This window comes from Chiloscyllium plagiosum, unplaced genomic scaffold (genome assembly GCF_037043375.1).
Source record: "Chiloscyllium plagiosum isolate Xiang-an unplaced genomic scaffold, Cpla_swu_hap1 HiC_scaffold_27, whole genome shotgun sequence".
Classification (NCBI taxonomy): domain Eukaryota; kingdom Metazoa; phylum Chordata; class Chondrichthyes; order Orectolobiformes; family Hemiscylliidae; genus Chiloscyllium; species Chiloscyllium plagiosum.
This window is the reverse complement of record NW_028270165.1, coordinates 92,970,457-92,991,280: the sequence shown is the minus strand read 5'-3', so window position 1 is coordinate 92,991,280 and position 20,824 is coordinate 92,970,457. Positions and strand designations below refer to the sequence as shown.

The 20,824-nt window shown below is 48.6% G+C and overlaps 2 protein-coding genes and 1 pseudogene across 4 annotated transcripts in view; all 3 read left to right on the top strand.

The window, feature by feature from the left end:
- The first annotated feature begins 598 nt into the window (after positions 1-598).
- Positions 599-15,548, top strand: LOC148145042 (uncharacterized). 3 transcript variants are annotated; one of them, XM_087975551.1, is made up of 2 exons: positions 599-784; positions 13,279-15,548. In XM_087975551.1, exon 2 carries the CDS (start codon positions 13,688-13,690, stop codon positions 14,987-14,989), a length of 1,302 nt encoding a protein of 433 aa, XP_087831677.1. In that variant the 5' UTR covers positions 599-784; positions 13,279-13,687; the 3' UTR covers positions 14,990-15,548. The 3 variants fall into 3 exon arrangements, with proteins under 3 accessions (XP_087831677.1, XP_087831675.1, XP_087831676.1); XM_087975549.1 differs by having other exon boundaries at positions 599-927; XM_087975550.1 differs by lacking the exon at positions 599-784 and adding an exon at positions 9,503-9,597.
- On the top strand, positions 1,803-7,012 carry LOC148145043 (uncharacterized; annotated as a pseudogene).
- Positions 15,549-17,812: 2,264 nt separating the features above from the next.
- The window catches only part of LOC148145041 (uncharacterized), a 61,661-nt gene continuing 58,649 nt past the window's right edge, over positions 17,813-20,824 (top strand). Inside the window, exon 1 of the mRNA XM_087975461.1 lies at positions 17,813-18,136. The gene's annotated coding sequence lies outside the window, so the exon portion shown is untranslated. The remainder of the gene's footprint in view (positions 18,137-20,824) is intronic.

The window sequence follows — 20,824 nt, the reverse complement described above, 5'->3', positions numbered from 1 at the left end:
ATAAATTACCTTCTCAAGAGTGTAATTTAAATGCAGAGTTTTTCTAAGTAAAATGTCAGTCTGACTCAACATTGGGACACAGACAGAATTCACACCTACTGTCTCTATTTATAAATAGGGCAACGTCTCTTCGAAATGTAGATTCATTTAGATATAACTGCGTCACTTTACATATGAAGATATCCCTTTGAATGTGCCCACATCCCTTTGAAATGTAATCTTGTCCATTTAAACCTCTTTATTTGCAGAAATACCCGTTAAAATGTCCACGTCCCTTTAAAATGCAGATTGCCCCCTTTCGATATGACGCCGTTCCGTTAGATGTGGGAATATCTGTTTAAATTGAGCCGTGAGCTTTCCCAATGTAGACAGGGCTCCTGGAAACGTGGCAGTGTCCCCCCTGCAGCTGCAGAGCGAGACAGGAGAGTTTGTTTTTGTGAATGAGCAGTTGTAGCGCGAGGTGGCTGTTGCTTGGTGACGGTGAGGCTCCCCCATCCCCGGCCCCGCCCATCCCCGACCCGGCCCATCCCCCGGCCCGGCCCCACCCATCCCCGGCCCCGCCCATCCCCCGGCCCGGCCCCGCCCATCCCCGTGCAGACGTCTCGCGGGGGCGAAGGCGGTTGGGAGGAGAAGTCGCTCGAGCGAGGAAGCGGCGGGAGGGCGGCCGTTAGGAAAATGGCGCCGCGCGGCCCGGGGCAGACACCCGTCACTGGCCGCCGCCGCCTTCCTGGCGCAGCTGCTGTGTCACGGCCACACCGGCCGGCTGTACAGCAGCCAGGAGCCGGTGAGCATTCTGGAGGCGGATGGGGTTAAGGGCCTGCTTGGGAACTCGTCGGCCGCCGGGGTGGTGGAGTTCTACTGGTCGTGGGGCGGCCCCTGTGTCAACTATGGGGCCACCTGGAAGGTACTGGGCCCGGGACGTGAAAGGTGAGGCAGGTTGTGGGGGGGACGGAGGGGAAGGAATGTGGGGCCTGTCCTGTCATAGTGACATTTTACACTCACTTTCCATCGGCTTTTACTGGCGCTTGTGCTGTTTGCCCCTCACTGTGTGTTTAATCCTTGTGCTGTTTGCCCCTCACTGTGTGTTTAATCCTTGTGCTGTTTGCCCCCTTACTGTGTGTTTAATCCTTGTGCTGTTTGCCCCTCACTGTGTGTTTAATCCTTGTGCTGTTTGCCCCCTCACTGTGTGTTTAATCCTTGTGCTGTTTGCCCCCTCACTGTGTGTTTAATCCTTGTGCTGTTTGCCCCTCACTCTGTGTTTAATCCTTGTGCTGTTTGCCCCTCACTCTGTGTTTAATCCTTGTGCTGTTTGCCCCCTCACTGTGTGTTTAATCCTTGTGCTGTTTGCCCCCTCACTGTGTGTTTAATCCTTGTGCTGTTTGCCCTTTGCTGTTACTTGTGCAATTGCTGAGGGTAGTGTGTAAATACTAGTGAAGGATACTATGCACCAGCATGTACATATTCCTCAGTCATTGAAGGGGCAGGACCTGTTGAGAATGGTTAGTAAAGCATGTGGTACACTAAGCCTTGTTAACATGGATATAGTTTGTTATTTGGAAAAGTAGACTTTTTATTATTCAGAGTCATAGCACGGAAGCAGACCCATTCGGTCCAACCTGTCCATGCCAGCCCGATATCCTAAATTAATCTAGTCCCCTTTGCCAGCACTTGACTCATATCCCTCTCAACCCTTCCTATTCATTTACCCAGCCAGATGTGTTTTAAATGCTGTAATTATACCGGCTTCCACTACTTCCTCTAGCAGCTCATTCCATACATGCACCACCCTCTGCATGGAAACGATGCCCCTCAGGTACCTTTATGGTCTCACCCGAAACCTATGCCTGTGTGGTTGTGAATCTCACCCCAACACTGAGGAAAAGACTTAAACATTGAGCAGCCAGACAAATGCAAAAGCAATCAAATATCGAGCCAATGGGGGAAAAAAGATTATGGCTGTACCCTTTTTGTTCTCCCATAGGAATTTGGACACTTAAAATCTGTCAATGACACCAGCATTGCTACAGTGCATATTGTGTAAACTCCTCAGTGTCAACAAGCAGGGCACTTGTTCCACCTAAACATTGGGCATGTTCCTCGTTGTCGGCAGAAAAGGGGCGAGACCTACGTTTGATGGACAAATAAGGAGCACTGGAGGACCGGAGGGAGAATTGTCCTCCTGCCATTCGGAGGTCCCCTATTGGTGAATGTGGAAGTTGGACCATGAGGTTCTGAAGCTCCTGCTGCTCCTATCTCTGAATGAAGATTGAGGTTCACCTCAGACTGCAACTTCTTTCCTCTGTCCAACATCTGAGAGTACCCACTCTCTTTTCTCACCCCCATTTCCATTTACGTTTCATTCTGAGGTTCAGTTGTTGACTTGGAGCAACTGAAAGGAATGGGAATGAATCCAGCAAGGGGACAGACTCTGGAAAAGTTAGTCCAGGCCTTTGTTCTCAATTGGCAAAATAGACAGGCAGGAGACTGAAAGAACGCAGCAAGCCAGGCAGTATCAGGAGGTGGAGAAGTTGAGGTATCTGGTGTAACCCTTGTTCAGGACTGAGGATGGGTATAGGGAGAGCTGTGGAACAAGGATGTGCTGGGGGCAGGGTATTGAAGTGGGGATAGGTGGAGACAGGTAGAGGGTACAATAGACAATAGGTGCAGGAGTAGGCTATTCTGCTCTTCGAGCCAGCACCACCATTCATTGTGATAATGGCTGATCATCCTCAAATAGTATCCTGTTCCTGCCTTATCCCCATGACCTGGTTGGTGAATGGGAGGAAGGAATCTAGTTGGCAGGGAAGAATGGAAGGGGCTGGGAAGTGACTTGGGGGATGGGATGTGAGATTATTTGAAATTGGAGAACTCAGTGTTGTGTCCTCCGGGCTATTGACTGCTCAGACATAAGATGAGGTTTTGTTCCTCCAATTTGTGGCTTGGTTTGTTGTGGAAGGGGAGTGGGAAGGGGCATTAAAATGGGTGGAGATTGGGAAGTCCGCTCAGCCTCTGCGGACCCGGCTGTGATGCTCAGCAAACCGTTCCCCAAGTTTACGCTTGGTTGCCCGATGTAGAGAAGACCACAATTGGCAAAGCACAGCGGGTCAAGCAGCATCCGAGCAGTAGGACAATTGAAGTTTTGGGCACGAGCCCTTCATCAGGAATGATGCGTGGATGTTGAGAGGGGCATCAGTGTCCTTCTGTGCCAGTTGTCAGACAGGTGCAGAAGGCAATGAGCAAGGCAAGTGGTGTATTAGCAAGAGGAATTGAGTTCAGAAGTGGGGATGTCTTCCTGCAGTTAGGGGGTCATTGAATATGTTCAAGGCTGAGTTCATCTGATTTTTATGTGAATGTTTATGGGGAAGGCAAGAAAATGGTTTTAAGACTAGTATAGGACCAAGTTACAGAGCCATGCAGCACAGAACAGACCCTTCAGTCCAACTAGTCCATGCTGACTATGTTCTCAAACTAAACCAGTCCCACCTGCCAGTGTTTTGGCCCATATCCCTCCAAACCTTTCTTATTCATGAACTTATCCAAATGTCTTTTAAATGTCGTTACTGTACCTGCATCCTCCACTTCCTCGAGACATTTAGTCCGCATGTGAACCACTCTCTATAAAAAAAATTGTGCCCTTCAAGTCTCTTTCTCCTGTCACCATCAAAATTTGCTCACTAATCTTGAAACCCCAACCTGAGGGGAAGGACACCCGTCGTTCACCTCATCTCTCTCCTCATGATTTTATAAACCCATTCCCCAACATTTACCCCTTCACCTAATACTACAGGCAAATTAGCGTGGCCACTTCACCTAACCTGCACATCTTGGGACAGTGGGAGGAAACCCACGCAGACACTGGGAGAATGTGCAAACTCCACACTGTCAGTTGCCCGAGGTGGGATTTGAACCCGGATCTCTGGCGCTCTGAAGTGCTGCTGCTGCTGCTTCAGGTGGTTGTGGAGAATAAGATCATGATTAGACTATTTATAGCCAACAGAGTCTGGGTTCATGGAGATGTGATACATTAAACAATTTAGATTAAATCTTCCATCTTTTAGAATGGGGTTCTGTTCTTTGGTATGTTAATCCCAGAACCTGTTTTCAGTAACTTTCTCAAGAACGTAATTTAAATGCAGAGCTTTTCTATCAAAAATGTCAGGCTGACTCGACATTGGGACCCAGATAGAATTCACACCTATTGGTGGGTAGGCTGGGACTTTTTTCACTGGAGTACAGGAGGTTGAAAGGTGAAGGTATCGGGTGCCTCATTAGCAAGTTTGCAGATGGGCATTCAGATTGATGGAATATCAGATAGTGAAGGGGACTGTCAGACAATACAGCAGAATATAGATCGGAGAGTTGGGAAGAGAAATGGCAGATGGAGTTCAATCCAGACAAATGCGAGGTGATGCATTTTGGAAGATGCAATTCAAGAGCGAGCTATACAGTAAATGGAAAGGTCCTGGGGGAAATTGATGTACAGAGAGATCTGGGTGTTCAGGTCTATTGTTCGCTGAAGGTGGCAATGCATGTCAATAGAGTGGTCAAGGCAGCATACAACACGCGTTCCATCATCGGACGGATTGAGTAAAAGAGCTGGCAAGTCATGTTAAAGTTATATAAGATTTTGGTTTGGCGCATTTGGAATACTGTGTACAATTCTTGTCGCCAGATTTCCAAAAGGATGTGGGTACTTTTGGAGAGAGTGCAGAGGACGTTCACCAGGATGTTGCCTGTTATGGAGAGCGCTAGCTATGAGCAGAGGTTGAGTAGATTAGGATTATTTTCGTTGGAAATAAGGAGGTTGAGGGGGGGTCCTGATTGAAGTCTAAAAACCATGAGGGTTGTAAACAGGGGTGGATAGGAAGAATTATTTTACCAGAGGGGAAGACTTAATTACTCAGGGTCACGAGTTCAAAGTGAGAGGGGAAAGGTTTGAGGGAGATATACATGGAAAATTCTTTACACAGAGGGTGGTGGGCGCCTCGAATGCATCGCCAGCGGAGGCAGTAGGGGTGGTGTCGATAGCGTCATTTAAGATGTATCTAGACAGAGACATGAATGGGCAAGGAGCAGAGGGATACAGATCCTTAGAAAATAGGCGGCAGATTTAGATAGAGTATCTCGATCAGCATAGCCTTGGAGGGCTGAAGGGCCTGTTCCTGTGCTGTAAGGTTCTTTGTTCTCTTTAGAGGTTTACAAAACCACGAGGGGCAAAGATAAGGTGATTGGCATGTGTCGTTTCAAGATGAGGCTGCAAATTAAGGTGAGAGGAGAAAGATTTAAAAAACACATGAGGAGCACCTTTTTTTTTTTTAAACAGTGGTTTGTGTGGAATGAATGTCCAGAGGAAATGGATGCAGGTTGAGTAACAACATTTAAAAGACATTTGGATAAGTTCATGAATAGGAAAGGTTCAGGGGGATATGGGGCAAACACAGGCAGGTGGGACTAGTTTAGTTTGTGAATATAGTCAGCATGGATTGGTTGGGTTGAAGGGTCTGTTCTGTGCTGTCTGACTCAAACTGTTCTGTACTGGTCTTAAAATCATGTTGCTTGCTTTCTCCCATAAACATCCACTTCATGGTTGTTCTAAAATCAGATGAACTCAGCCTTGAATATATTCAATGACCCCCTAACTGCAGGAAGACATCCCTACTTCTGAAATCAATTCCTCTTGCTAATATACCTCTTGCCTTGCTGATTGCTTGCTGCATCCGTCTGACAACTGGCAGTGACTGGTGTGGAAGGACGCTGAGGCCACTTTTTACATCCACACATCATTCCTGAGGATGGGCTCGTGCCTGAAACGTCGATTCTCCTGCTCCTCGGATGCTGCCTGACCTCGTGTGCTTTTCCAGTGCCACACTTTTCGACTCTCATCTCCAGCATCTGCAGTCCTCACTTTGACGTCAATGTCTGACAGTCACTCAATCCATCCGAATCACAATGATTTTTGACTATGATTCTGTGAGAAGGAGCGAAGCAGTTTGGTTCCTGTTTGAGCACGTTTTCAGCAGCAGTGGGACTGGATGAGAGGCCCTGAGTGCAGAGCCTGGGAAGAGGAATTCGGTGGGAAGGGGCTCCATACGCGTTTGTGTGTGGCTGAAGCTTTGACCATGGAGAAACTGAGGAATCCCACCCCGTGGAGAAACCGTGGAAGTGTGGCGACTGCGGGAATGGCTTTCGTGCCCCGCCTTTCCCGGAGATTCATCGGCGCAGTCGCACCGGGGAGAGGCCATTCCCCTGCCCTGTCTGTGGGAAGGCCTTCAGCAATTCCTCCAACCTCCAGACCCACCAGCGGATCCACACGGGGGAGAGGCCATTCCCCTGCTCCGAGTGCGGGAAGGCCTTTACCCAGGCCTCCACCCTGCTGTAGCACTGGCAGGTCCACACAGGGGAGAGGCCCTTGAGCTGCCTCGAGTGTGGGAAGGTCTTCAGCCATTCATCCACCCTGCTGACCCACCAGCGGATCCACACAGGGGAGAGGCCCTTTAGCTGCCCTGACTGCGGGAAGGCCTTCACTAATTCATCCACGCTGCTGAGGCACCAAAGAAGGGGGAGAGGCCCTTCAGCTACCCAGAGTGTGGGAAAGCCTTTACGCAGGTATATACCCTGCTGACCGACCGGCCGGTCCAAACGGGGGAGAGTCTCTCCAGCTGTCCCAAGTGCGGGAAGGCCTTCAGTGATTTCCCCCAACTTGCTGACTCACCAGCGGGTCCACAAGGGGGAGAGGCCATTCCCCTGCCCCGCGTGTAGGAAGGCCTTTACCCAGGCCTCCAACCTGCTGAGGCACTGGCGGATCCACAATTGGGAGAGGCAATTCAGCCGCCTTGAATGTGGGAAGGTCTTTACCCACACCTCTGCCCTGGTGACCCACCAATGGATCCACACGGAGGAGAGGCCCTTCAACTGCCCCGAGTGCGGGACGGTCTTCACCCGCTCCTCCTACCTGCGGAGCCACCAGCGAGTTCACGTGCTGTTGCAGGGTGATTGAAGGAATGATGGCCGAGTGCCATTATCGTCTGGACTATCGACCCAGTTCCAGGGATCTCGGGTTCAATTCCCACTGCGACAGATGGTGGAATTGGAATTTAGTCAGAAATCTGGAGTTCAGAATCTAACGGTGAAACCAATGTTGGTGGGATTGGGGTGGAAGAAATCCCCCATCTCATTCACTCAGTTCCTTTTTAGGGAAGGAAACTGTCGTTGTGGGAGAGGATTCACTCAGTCGTCCCAGCTGCATCCTTTACCCGGTCTGGTCTACACGTGACTCCAGACCCACAGCAGTCTGGTTGACTCTACACTGCCCATCCAACTTACTTGGATACAGGATACGGGTTGAAATTGCTGAGTGAGGCAATACTTTCTCCGGGTTAAGGCTGTACCAAGGATCCAATTACAAAGGGTCAACTGGGTAGTGACCAATAATGAAGCAGGTGAGGGGTTGGAGGGGGTGTGTGCTTTTTGGCCTTGAGGTGTTTTTAAAAAATTTCTACTTTTTCTACGCCTTTCTGCTGAGAGATTCTGAAGCTGTTACGAAGTTGGGTCGCAATAAAGATTACCTGAGCTTCACGCCGATCTCAGACTCTCGTTGGGAGCTTTGAACTGCAACTGTTTTTTGTTTTTAAACTGCTCATTTCTTACAGGTGAAAGTGAGAACTGCTGATCCTGGCGATCAGAGTCAAGATTAGAGTGGTGCTGGCAAAGCACAGCAGGTCAGGCAGCATCCAAGGAGCAGGAAAATCGACATTTTTCGGGCAACATTGATTTTCCTGCTTCTCTGATGTTGCCTGTCCTGCTGTGCCCATTTCTTACAGCCTCCTGTTCTATGTTTCCAATGTTGTGTATCGGTTGCAGCAGTGAATGAGTAGCCAGCATTGTCAGAAATTGTAAATTTTTCAAGAGTGCAGGTACTACATCATGTCATCGGCATTGTACAGTTTCCTGGCAGCACTGGGAAGTGTGGGCTGTGTCCACTGGAAACGATGTGGAGGTGCCGGTGTTGGACTGGGGTGGATAATGTTAAAAATCACACAACACCAGCTAATAGTCCAACAGGTTTATTTGTAAGCATTAGCTTTCAGAACGCTTCCTCAGGTAGCTGTGGAGCAGGGTCATAAGACACAGAATTTATAGCAAATGATCACAGTGTCATGCAACAGATAGGACATATTAAACAAATATATATTGCAGATTAATCTTTCATCTTTTAGTATGGGTTGCACGTTTCAATTCATTAATAGGTAATCCCCCAAACTACTTTTAATTCACCTTCTTGAGATGATTTAAGGTTTTATAAAAATAGGTGACATCGCAGCTCAGATACTGCACAAAAGTGTCTGTATCCCAATCTTGAATCAGACTGGTTCTACTAACCAAAGTTATAAATATTACATGGATTGACTGTCTGCAGTTTGTATGATGTTTGAGCAAAAATGAATATATCTGCAAATATAATTCTGCAAATGGAAGTTCACTCCATTGACTTGTGTGACTGTATCTGCAGGAGTGTATATGCGTGCGTATGCGAGTTTGTGCATACATGCTAATGAAATGTGTGTGAGATGGAATATAAGCCTGTGTGATGGTGAGAGTGTTAGGGTGTGTGTGTGTCTGAGAGAGCAAGAGATAAAGGCAAGGGATTGCATTTTGCTAAAACAAGGGCAGGACTTGTACCATTAATGGTAGGGCCCTGCATCGTCTTGCAGAACAGATTCATGGGGGTGGGGTGGCGTGGAGGGGTTCAGGCACATCAAGTTAAAAATCTCTCAACACCAGGTCATCGTCCAAGTGGTTTATTTGGAAGCACGAGCTTTTTGAGCACTGCTCCTTCATGGGATGTTTGTGGAACAGGATCATAAGACACAACCATCTGATGAAGGAGCAGCGCTCCAAAAGCTAATGCTTGCAAATGAGCCTGTTGCAGTATCACCTGGTGTGGTGTGAATTTTAACTTCGTACACCCCAGTCCAACACCGGCATCTCCAAATCGGGAACATAGTTCTTTGGAAGTTGCATCATTGGTAGACAGGGTTGTGAAGGAGGCGTTTAGCACACTTTCCTTCATTGTTCACCCCGTTCAGTGTAGGAGTTGGGACATCACGTTGTGGTTGTACAGGATATTGGGGAGACCACGTGGAGAGTACTGAGTACAGTTCTGGTCGCCCTGTTGACGACCACAAGTTGTCGGGTGACCTTATTTCGATGTACAAAGTCATGGGGCGTGTAGGAAAGGTAAATATCACAGGGGGAAGAAAGGGTGGCTCTCCCCTTTTTAACTTCTCTTGGCATTCAGACACTTAAATTCTGTCAGTAACAGCAGCATCGCCAGAGAGCAGACTGCGCGTGCTCGCCGGTACAAGGATGAAACTGCGCATGTTCGTCGCTTTACGCAAAGCACGCGTCGCGACTTTCTTTTGGGCCAATTGGAAGCCTTGGAGGACCGGAAGGTGACTGGTCCTCCTGCCAATCAGAGCCTTCCTATTGTCTGAATGCAGAAGTTGCAACACGAGTTTCGGAAGCTGCTGCTGCTCTGTCTCTGAATGAAGAGTGAGTTTGTTCCAGACTGTAACCTCCCTACTCTGTCAACCATCTGTGAGTACGGCACTCTCTTCCCAACTCCTTTTCCTTTTTTTTCATTCTTGGATTCAATCTTTGACTTCCCTTTCCTTTCGGTTGCTGCAAATGAATGCACGGCGTGGACCGATTCTGGAAAAGGTTTTCATGAACAGAGAGTGGTTCATGTATGGAATGAATGTCCAGAGGTAGTGGTGGATGCACGTACAGATGCAACGTTTAACAGACATTTGGATAAGTACCTGAATGGGCACGGTGCGGAGGGATATGGCCCAAATACTGGCAAGTGGCACTAGTTTAGTGTGAGAACATAGTCAGCATGGAATAGTTGGACTGAAGGGTCCGTTTCTGTGCTATCTGACCGTAACTGTTCTGTTGTGGTCTTAAAACCATTGTCTTGCATTCCATTTTAAACGTGGTTACTGTACCTGCATCCAACACACACAGCACTCAAAAAAACCACCTCAACCACACAACATAAATATCCACACTTTGTTGTTCAAAAATCAGACGAACTCAGCCCAGGCATCAATGTGGACTTCAACAGTTTCCTCATTTTCCCCTTCCCCCACCTCACCCTAGTTCCAAACTTCCAACTCAGCACTGTCCCCATGACTTGTCCGGACTTGTCCTACCTGCCTATCTCCTTTTCCACCTATCCACTCCACCCTCTCCTCCCTGACCTATCACCTTCATCCCCTCCCCCACTCACCTTTTGTACTCTATGCAACTTTCTCCCCACCCCCACCCTCCTCTAGCTTATCTCTCCACGCTTCAGGCTCTCTGCCTTTATTCCTGATGAAGGGCTTTTGCCCGAAACGTCGATTTCACTCCTCCTTGGATGCTGCCTGAACTGCTGTGCTCTTCCAGCACCACTAAGTCAGAATCTGGTTTCCAGCATCTGCAGTCATTATTTTTACTCCTACCCTATCCAGTCATTTCTGCTGGTGGATGAGACCAGGCCTCAAGTTGAGGGGAGTAGCTTTTAGATTATATTAGATTACTTAGTGTGGGAACAGGCCCTTCACCCCAACAAGACCTCCCGAACCCCCTGAAGAGCAACCCACCCAGACCCACTCCCCTACATTTACCCCTTCACCTGACACTACTGGCAATTTAGCATGGCCAATTCACCTAACCCGCACATCTTTGGACTGTGGGAGGAAACCAGAGCACCCGGAGGAAACCCACACAGACAGTTGCCCGAGGCAGGAATTGAACCCGGGTCTCTGGCGCTGTGAGGCAGCAGTGCTACTCACTGTGCCACCGTGCCATTTGGGACAGATGAGGAACTGCTTTTCCTGGAGAGTAGTCAATCTATGGAATTCTCTGCCCAAGGAAGCAGTAGAGAGGCATCTTCATTAAGTATATTCAAGACACAATTGGATGGGTTTTCATGGTCAGGGAGTTAAGGGTAGTTGGGATAATGCAGGGAAGAAGAGCTGAGCCAGTGGATATATCAGCCACGATCAGCTCGGATTTCACTTGTCCACAGAGTAAGATATTGGTCTGTTCTCTGCTCTGCTAGATTTCTGCTGAAGCCTTGACCCCCACCCCCACACCTTCTGGAACAATAAAACATTCAGTTATTCAAGACTCAAGCCACAATCTCCCAGCCTGTCAACCATCCAGACAGAGTGTAGTCCTAGCTGGGAATCAAACAAGAAAAACAGAACAAAATTAGAAATAAATAAATGCTCATGCTTAATGTTTGTTCATGAGGAAGTAAACCAGAAATAGGGCTCTCCCACGATTCTTATAGTGCCCCTCTTGAGGCATTCTCTCTCCCTGACATCTAACTATTCATACCCAGCTATGATTTACAACAATATTTACACCAACAGAAATAAAGCATCTGTTATCAAATAGACATAGGGATATACAGCACAAAATAGACTTTTCTCTGTCTCATTCACACACACATACATCCATGGGGGTGAATTTGTATTTGCAGAATTATATTTGCAGAGACATTCTAGTTTTCTCAAAAATGCACAATATACCAACTGTTCAATTCATGTAATATTTTGTAAATTGCACTTTGGAAATAGAACCAGTCTGACTCAAGATTGTGATACAGACAGACTCTGACTTCACACCTTTAATGCATTGTCAGAGCTGAGATGTCACATTTTGTTCTAAAACCTTGTTATCTCAAGAAAATGTCTTTCAGGAAATTCGGCGATTTACAAATGAATGATACGAGCAGCCCATACTAAAAGATGGGCTGCCTTATGATTTTATACTCCACAATCACCTGATGAATGAGCCACGCCCCGAGTGCTCGTCATAGAGTCATAAAGGTGTACAGCACGGAAACTGACCCTTCGGTCCAACTCATCCATGCTGACCAGATATTCCAACCCAATCTAATCCCCCCCCGGCAGCACTCAGCCCATATGCCTCCAAACCTTTCCTATTCATATACCCAACCAAATGCCTCTTAAACATTGCAGTTGTACCCACCTCCACCACTTCCTCTGGCAGTTCGTTCCATATCTGCACAACCCTCTGCATGAGAAGTTGTCCCATAGGCCCCTTTTAAATCTTTCCCTTCTCACCTTAAACCTCTGCCTTCTAGTTTTTGACACCCCCCCCTTAGGCTATTTGCCCTAAAGACTTAGGCTATTTGCCCTATCTATGCCCCTCATGATTTTATAAACCTCTCTAAGGTCATGAGGAAGGAGATGTCAGGACCTGGCACACTCTGAACCCTAACAGGGTGTTCCAAGTGGTAGTGCAAACATTTCAAAATGAAGTGGATGGCCATGGAGCTGTCCAGTACAGAAACAGTCCATCTCGTCCATGCTGACTAGATATCTGAAATTAATCTATCCTATTTACCAGCACTTGGCCCATATCCCTCTAAATCCTACCCATTCACGTACCCATCCAGCTGCCTTTTAAATGTTGTATTTGTACCAGCCTCCACCACTTCTTCCTGCAGCTCATTCTATACATGTACTACCCTCTGTGTGAAAAGGTTGCCCCTCAGATCTCTTGTTTCTTTCCCCCCTCACCTTAAACCTATGCTCTCTTGTTCTGGACCTCTCCCTCCCCCCACTGCAGGGAAAAGATTTTTGCCTATTTATCCTATCTATGCCCTTCATGATTTTATAAACCTCGATAAGGTCACCCCTTAGCCTCCAACACTCCAGGGAAAACAGCCCTAGCCTCCCTTTAACTCAAATCCTCCAACCCTGGCAATATCCTTATAAATGTTTCTGAGCCCTTTCAAGGAAGGAAACCAGAATTGTGCGGAATGTTCCAAATGTGGCCTAACCAATGATCTGTACAGCCACAACATAACTTCCCAAATCCTATACTCAGAGAATTGTGAAAGTTTTCAAAACTTGCAAAAGACAACCGGGAAAGAATGGAGGGAAAAACCGAATCAGACCTGCTCACTCTCAGCAGGATCCCAGTGTTGTGAAAGATATTAACTTTCAGGTGGAAGTATCCAAAATTCAGAGAGATGTCAGTCTTGATGTTTTTGCTTTTCTGCCCCTGTAAGATCCTGACTCAGTACCTTCAGGGTAATTAGTTAGAGCGGAGTGAGAACAGGGGGGGAGAGAGAGTGGGATGGTGCTTCAATTTTGTGGAATAATAAAAAAAAAGAATATTCCACAGAAAATAGAATTGCTTGTTCAGAATTTCTACCCTGCACTGAGTGATGGCTTTTGTAATCTCTTTTTACAGCGTATTTGAAGATCTGATGGCCGGAAATTTCTCAATCAACAGATGAAGGACTTACGCCCAAAACATTGACTCTCCTGCTGCTCGGATGCTATCTGACATCCCTGTGCTTTTCCAGTGCCACATTTTTCGACTGACTCTCCAGCATTTGCGATCCTCACTTCGCCGTCAATGTCTGACAGTCACTCAGTCCACCAGGACCACAACGATTTTCGACTGTGATTTCTGTGAGAGGGATCAAAGCTTTTTGGTTCCTGACTGAGTACGTTTTCAGCATCAGTGGGACTGGACGAGAGACCCCACTGTTGCAGCGCACTAATTGTGGAGCGTGTAGCAGCTATACGACCTGGAAAGAGGAATTCACGACAGGGAGGGGCTGGAAATTCGATTGTGTGCGGCTGAATCTTCGGCCATGGAGAAACCCGAGGAATCCCGCTCCGTGGACAAACGATGGAAGTGTGGCGACTGTGGGAAAGGCTTCTGTTTCCCGTCCGCCCTGAAGACTCATCGGCGCAGTCACACCGGGGAGAGGCCATTCCCCTGCACCGACTGCGGGAAGGCATTCAAACATTCCTCCCACCTGCTGGCCCACCAGCGGGACCACACGGGCGAAAGGCCCTTCAGCTGCCCCGATTGTGGGAAGGCCTTCATGTTTTTCTCTGCCCTGTTGGCCCACCGGCGGGTCCACATGGGGGAGAGGCCGTTCAGCTGCTCTGAGTGCGGGAAGGGCTTCAACTATCCCTCCGACCTGCTGAGGCACCAGCAGGTCCACACGGGGGAGAGGCCCTTCATCTGCTCTGAGTGCGGGAAGGCCTTCAGCAATTACTCCAACCTCCAGACCCACCGGCGGATCCACACGGGGGAGAGGCCCTTCAGCTGCCCTGAGTGCGGGAAGGCCTTTACCCAGGTCTCCACCCTGCTAAGGCACCAGCGTGTCCACACGGGGGAGAGGCCCTTCAGTTGCCCCGAGTGCGGGAAGGACTTTACCCAGGTCTCCACCCTGCTAAGGCACCAGCGTGTCCACACGGGGGAGAGGCCCTTCAGTTGCCCCGAGTGTGGGAAGGCCTTCAGCAATTCCTCCACCCTGCTGAGGCACCAGCATGTCCACACGGGAAAGAGGCCGTTCACCTGCTCTCAGTGTGGGAAAGGCTTCACCTGCTCCTCCAACCTGCGGAGCCACCAGCATCTCCACACGGGGGAGAGGCCCTTCAGCTGCCCCGAATGCGGGAAGGCCTTCAGCACATCCTCCACCCTGCTGAGGCATCAGCGGGTCCACACGGGGGAAAGGCCCTTCAGCTGCCCCGAGTGCGGGAAGGCCTTTACCCAGGTCTCCACCCTGCTGAGGCACCAGCGAGTCCACACGGGGGAGAGGCCCTTCAGCTGCCCCGAGTGCGGGAAGGACTTTACCCAGGTCTCCACCCTGCTGAGGCACCAGCGGATCCACACGGGGGAGAGGCCGTTCACCTGCTCTCAGTGCGGGAAGGGCTTCACCTGCTCCTCCAATCTGCTCACGCACCAGCGGGTCCACACCGGGGAGAGACCCTTCAGCTGCCCCAAGTGTGGGAAGGCCTTCAGCACATCCTCCACCCTGCTGAGGCACCAGCAGGTCCACACGGGGGAGAGGCCGTTCACCTCTCAGTGCAGGAAGGGCTTCACCTGCTCCTCCCCTCTGCCGGAGCACCAGCGAGTTCACGTGCCATCGCAGGGGGATTGAAGGAGCGACGGCCGAGTGCCAATATCGATTGGACTATCAACCCGGTTCCGGGGACTCCCTGGTTCGAATCCCACCATGACAGATGGCAGAATTGGTATTCGGTCAGAAATGTGGAGTTCGGAATCTAACAATGAGACCGTTTCAGGGAGGGGGTGGTGCGGGGGAGAAAGCCCCCATCTGATTCCCTCTCTCCCTTGTTAGGAGAGGATTCACTCAATCGTTCCAGCTGCATCCTTCACTCGGTCTGGCCTACACGTGACCCCAGACCCACAGCAGTTTGGTTGACACTACACTGCCCTCCCCCCACTTGCAAATGAGCGGGGAGAAACTTACCAGGATAAAGGGTATGGGTTGAAATTGCTGAGTGAGGCAATACTTCCTCCGGATTACGGCTGTAACAAGGATCCAATTACAACCTGGTGCTGCCCAATAGTAAAGACAGTGGGGTGTGTGTGGGCTTTGATCTTGAGCTGTTTAAAAAGCAGCTACTTTTTCTATGCCTTTTTGCTGGGGGGAATCTGAAGCTTTAACAAAGTAGAGTCACAATAAAGGTTACCTGAACTTACTGCCGGGCTCAGACTCTCATTGAAAGCTTTGAGCTCCAAGAGGTTTTTTGTTTCAAGCTACTCCTCTCTTTCAGCCTCCTGCACTGAGTTTCCAATGTCGTGTATCAGATGGAGCAGTGAATGAGTAGCTGGTATCGTTAGAAATTGTAAATCTTTCAGGTACTGCGTTGTTTCATCAGCATTGTAAAGTTTACTGGCAGCACCAGGAGGTGTGGGCTGTGTTCACTAGAAACGATGTGGAGGTGTCGGTATTAGACTGGGTTGATAAAGTTTAAAAAATCATACAATACCAGGTTACTGTCCAACAGGTTTATTTGGAAGCACGAGCTTTCTGAGTGCTGCTCCACAGCTACCCGATGAACGTAAGACACAGAACGTATATCAAAAGATCAGTGACATGCAACTGACGGAATATATTGAACAAACCTAGATGACTGTCAAGTCTTTCATCTCTGAGAATGGGTGCACGTATTGGTTCATTAACGTGTAACTGCCAGAACATCTTTTAAATCACATTCTTGAGATGACTGAAGGTTTTATAAAGAAGGTGACATCTCAGCTCAGACATTGCATTTAAAGATGTGAGAATTGAATCTGAAAATGTGTTGCTGGAAAAGCACAGCATGTCAGGCAGCATCCAAGGAGCAGGAGAATCGACGTTTCGGGCATGAGCCCTTCTTCAGGAAAGGGCTGAAGAAGGGCTCATGCCCGAAACGTCGATTTTCCTGCTCCTTGGATGCTGCCTGACCTACTGCGCTTTTCCAGCAACACCTTTTCAGCTCTGATCTCCAGCATCTGCAGTCCTCACTTTCTTCCTGAGAATTGAGTCTGTCATTATTCCAATCTTGAGTCAGACTGGTTCTATTTCCAAATTCATAAAATATTACATGGATTGACTGCCTGGAAATTATGCGCTTTTTGAGCAAAATTGAATACATCTGCAAATATAATTCTACCAATACAAATTCATCTCATAGAATTGTGTGTGGATGCATGTGAGTTTGTGTGTGAGAGTGTGTACATGCTTGGTAAAGTGTGAGTGTGATGGAGTATAAGCCTGAGAGAGTATTGGGGGGTATACGTGTGTGTGTGTCTGAGGGAGAGCATGTGTGAGAGAGGTATTAATACAAGCAAGGGGTTGCATTTTGTTAAAACAAGAAAGGGCAGGACTTGTACAGATAATGGTAGGGCCCTGGGTCATGTTATAGAACAGACAGACATGGGGGGGAGTGGTGTTCAGGTACATAATTCGTTGGAATTTGCATCACAGGTAGACAGGGCAGTTAAGAAGGCATTTAGCAGCATAGCATTCATTGTTCACACCATTGAGTACAGGGGTTGGGACATCATGTTGAGGTTGTACAGGATATTGGTGAGGCCACTTTCAGAGTACTGAGTACAGTTCTGATGGCCCTGGAATCGGAAGTATTCTTATCACAGAGGGTTCGGTAAAGATTTGCCAGGACTGGAGGGTTTGAGTTATAAGGAGAGGCTGGGACTTTATTCACTGGAGCACAGGAGTTTGGGGGGGTGACTTCATTGAGATGGATAAAATTATGAGGAGTGGAGGTAAGCTGAATGGCAAAGGGCTCGTGCTTAGCGTCGGGGAGCTCAAAACTTGGGGCCATATTACTTGAGGTGAGGAGAGAGATTTAAAAGGAAGCGGAGGGGCAACATTTTGAAAGAGAGTGATTTGCATGTGGAATGAACTTGGCGAGGATGTGGTAGATGCAGGTACAGTTACAACATTCGGATGGATATATGAATAGAAACGTTGAGAGGGAAATGGGCCAAATGCAGGCAAGTGGGACTGGTTGAGTTTGGAATCCTCGTCGGCATGGACGAATTGGACCAAAGTGTCTGTTTCTGTGCTGTATAGCTCTATTGAAACCAGTAGAATTCTGAAAGGGGCTTGACATGATAGATGCCGATAAAATGCTCCTTTATGGGGAGGGTCATACAATCCCAACAATGTGGAAGCAGGCCATTCAGCCCATCTCTTCCTCTCTGGCCCTCTGAACAGTATCCCAGCCATTTCCAATCCCTTATTCCATATTTCCACCCTAACCTGTACATCCCTGGTCACTACGGGTAATTTAGCACGGCCAATCCTCCCTCACCGACACCCGAATCTATAAATTACCTTCTCAAGAATGTAATTTAAATGCATCCCCCGGCCCGGCCCCGCCCCGCCCCGCCCCGCCCACGGCCCGGCCCCGCCCCGCCCATCCCCCGGCCCCGCCCATCCCCCCGTGCAGACGTCACGCGGGGCCGAAGGCGGTTGGGAGGAGAAGTCGCTCGAGCGAGGAAGCGGCGGGAGGGCGGCCGTTAGGAAAATGGCGCCGCGCGGCCCGGGGCAGACACCCGTCACTGGCCGCCGCCGCCTTCCTGGCGCAGCTGCTGTGTCACGGCCACACCGGCCGGCTGTACAGGAGCCGGTGAGCATTCTGGAGGCGGATGGGGTTAAGGGCCTGCTTGGGAACTCGTCGGCCGCCGGGGTGGTGGAGTTCTACTGGTCGTGGGGCGGCCCCTGTGTCAACTATGGGGCCACCTGGAAGGTACTGGGCCCGGGACGTGAAAGGTGAGGCAGGTTGTGGGGGGGACGGAGGGGAAGGAATGTGGGGCCTGTCCTGTCATAGTGACATTTTACACTCACTTTCCATCGGCTTTTACTGGCGCTTGTGCTGTTTGCCCCTCACTGTGTGTTTAATCCTTGTGCTGTTTGCCCCTCACTGTGTGTTTAATCCTTGTGCTGTTTGCCCCTCACTGTGTGTTTAATCCTTGTGCTGTTTGCCCCTCACTGTGTGTTTAATCCTTGTGCTGTTTGCCCCTCACTGTGTGTTTAATCCTTGTGCTGTTTGCCCCTCACTGTGTGTTTAATCCTTGTGCTGTTTGCCCCTCACTGTGTGTTTAATCCTTGTGCTGTTTGCCCCTCACTGTGTGTTTAATCCTTGTGCTGTTTACCCCTCACTGTGTGTTTAATCCTTGTGCTGTTTGCCCCCTCACTGTGTTTTAATCCTTGTGCTGTTTGCCCCTCACTGTGTGTTTAATCCTTGTGCTGTTTACCCCTCACTGTGTGTTTAATCCTTGTGCTGTTTACCCCTCACTGTGTGTTTAATCCTTGTGCTGTTTACCCCTCACTGTGTGTTTAATCCTTGTGCTGTTTCCCCCTCACTGTGTGTTTAATCCTTGTGCTGTTTGCCCCCTCACTGTGTGTTTAATCCTTGTGCTGTTTGCCCCCTCACTGTGTGTTTTAATCCTTGTGCTGTTTGCCCCTCACTGTGTGTTTAATCCTTGTGCTGTTTGCCCCTCACTGTGTGTTTAATCCTTGTGCTGTTTGCCCCTCACTGTGTGTTTAATCCTTGTGCTGTTTGCCCCTCACTGTGTGTTTAATCCTTGTGCTGTTTGCCCCTCACTGTGTGTTTTAATCCTTGTGCTGTTTGCCCCTCACTGTGTGTTTAATCCTTGTGCTGTTTGCCCCTCACTGTGTGTTTAATCCTTGTGCTGTTTGCCCCTCACTGTGTGTTTAATCCTTGTGCTGTTTGCCCCTCACTGTGTGTTTAATCCTTGTGCTGTTTACCCCTCACTGTGTGTTTAATCCTTGTGCTGTTTGCCCCCTCACTGTGTTTTAATCCTTGTGCTGTTTGCCCCTCACTGTGTGTTTAATCCTTGTGCTGTTTACCCCTCACTGTGTGTTTAATCCTTGTGCTGTTTACCCCTCACTGTGTGTTTAATCCTTGTGCTGTTTACCCCTCACTGTGTGTTTAATCCTTGTGCTGTTTCCCCCTCACTGTGTGTTTAATCCTTGTGCTGTTTGCCCCCTCACTGTGTGTTTTAATCCTTGTGCTGTTTGCCCCTCACTGTGTGTTTAATCCTTGTGCTGTTTGCCCCTCACTGTGTGTTTAATCCTTGTGCTGTTTACCCTCTCACTGTGTTTAATCCTTGTGCTGTTTGCCCCTCACTGTGTGTTTAATCCTTGTGCTGTTTACCCCTCACTGTGTGTTTAATCCTTGTGCTGTTTATCCCTCACTGTGTGTTTAATCCTTGTGCTGTTTACCCCTCACTGTGTGTTTAATCCTTGTGCTGTTTACCCCTCACTGTGTGTTTAATCCTTGTGCTGTTTACCCCTCACTGTGTGTTTAATCCTTGTGCTGTTTGCCCCCTCACTGTGTGTTTTAATCCTTGTGCTGTTTGCCCCTCACTGTGTGTTTAATCCTTGTGCTGTTTGCCCCTCACTGTGTGTTTAATCCTTGTGCTGTTTACCCTCTCAGTGTGTTTAATCCTTGTGCTGTTTGCCCCTCACTGTGTGTTTAATCCTTGTGCTGTTTGCCCCTCACTGTGTGTTTAATCCTTGTGCTGTTTACCCCTCACTGTGTGTTTAATCCTTGTGCTGTTTGCCCCTCACTGTGTTTAATCCTTGTGCTGATTGCCCCTCACTGTGTGTTTAATCCTTGTGCTGTTTGCCCCTCACTGTGTGTTTAATCCTTGTGCTGTTTGCCCCTCACTGTGTGTTTAATCCTTGTGCTGTTTGCCCCTCACTGTGTGTTTAATCCTTGTGCTGTTTGCCCCTCACTGTGTGTTTAATCCTTGTGCTGTTTGCCCCTCACTGTGTGTTTAATCCTTGTGCTGTTTGCCCCTCACTGTGTGTTTAATCCTTGTGCTGTTTGCCCCTCACTGTGTGTTTAATCTTTGTGCTGTTTGCCCCTCACTGTGTGTTTAATCCTTGTGCTGTTTGCCCCTCACTGTGTGTTTAATCCTTGTGTTGTTTCCCCCTCACTGTGTTTAATCCTTGTGCTGTTTGCCCCTCACTGTGTGTTTAATCCTTGTGCTGTTTACCCCCTCACTGTGTTTAATCCTTGTGCTGTTTGCCCCTCAATGTGTGTTTAATCCTTGTGCTGTTTGCACCTCACTGTTTGGTTCAATGCTTGTGCTGTTTGCCCCTCACTGTTTGTTTAATCCTTGTGGTGTTTGCACCTCACTGTTTGGTTTAATCCTTGTGCTGTTTGCCATTGCTGATGGCAGTGTGTAAATACTAGTGAAGGAGATTATACACCAGCATGTATATGTTCCTCAGTCATTGAAGGGGCCGGACCTGTTGAGAATGGTTAGTAAAGCATGTTGTGCACTAAGCCTTGTTAACATGGATATAGTTTGTTATTTGGAAATGTAGACTTTATTATTGAGAGTCACACAGATGTGCAGCACGGAAACAGACCCATTTGATCCAACCTGTCCATGCCAACCAGATATCCTAAATTGATCTCATCCC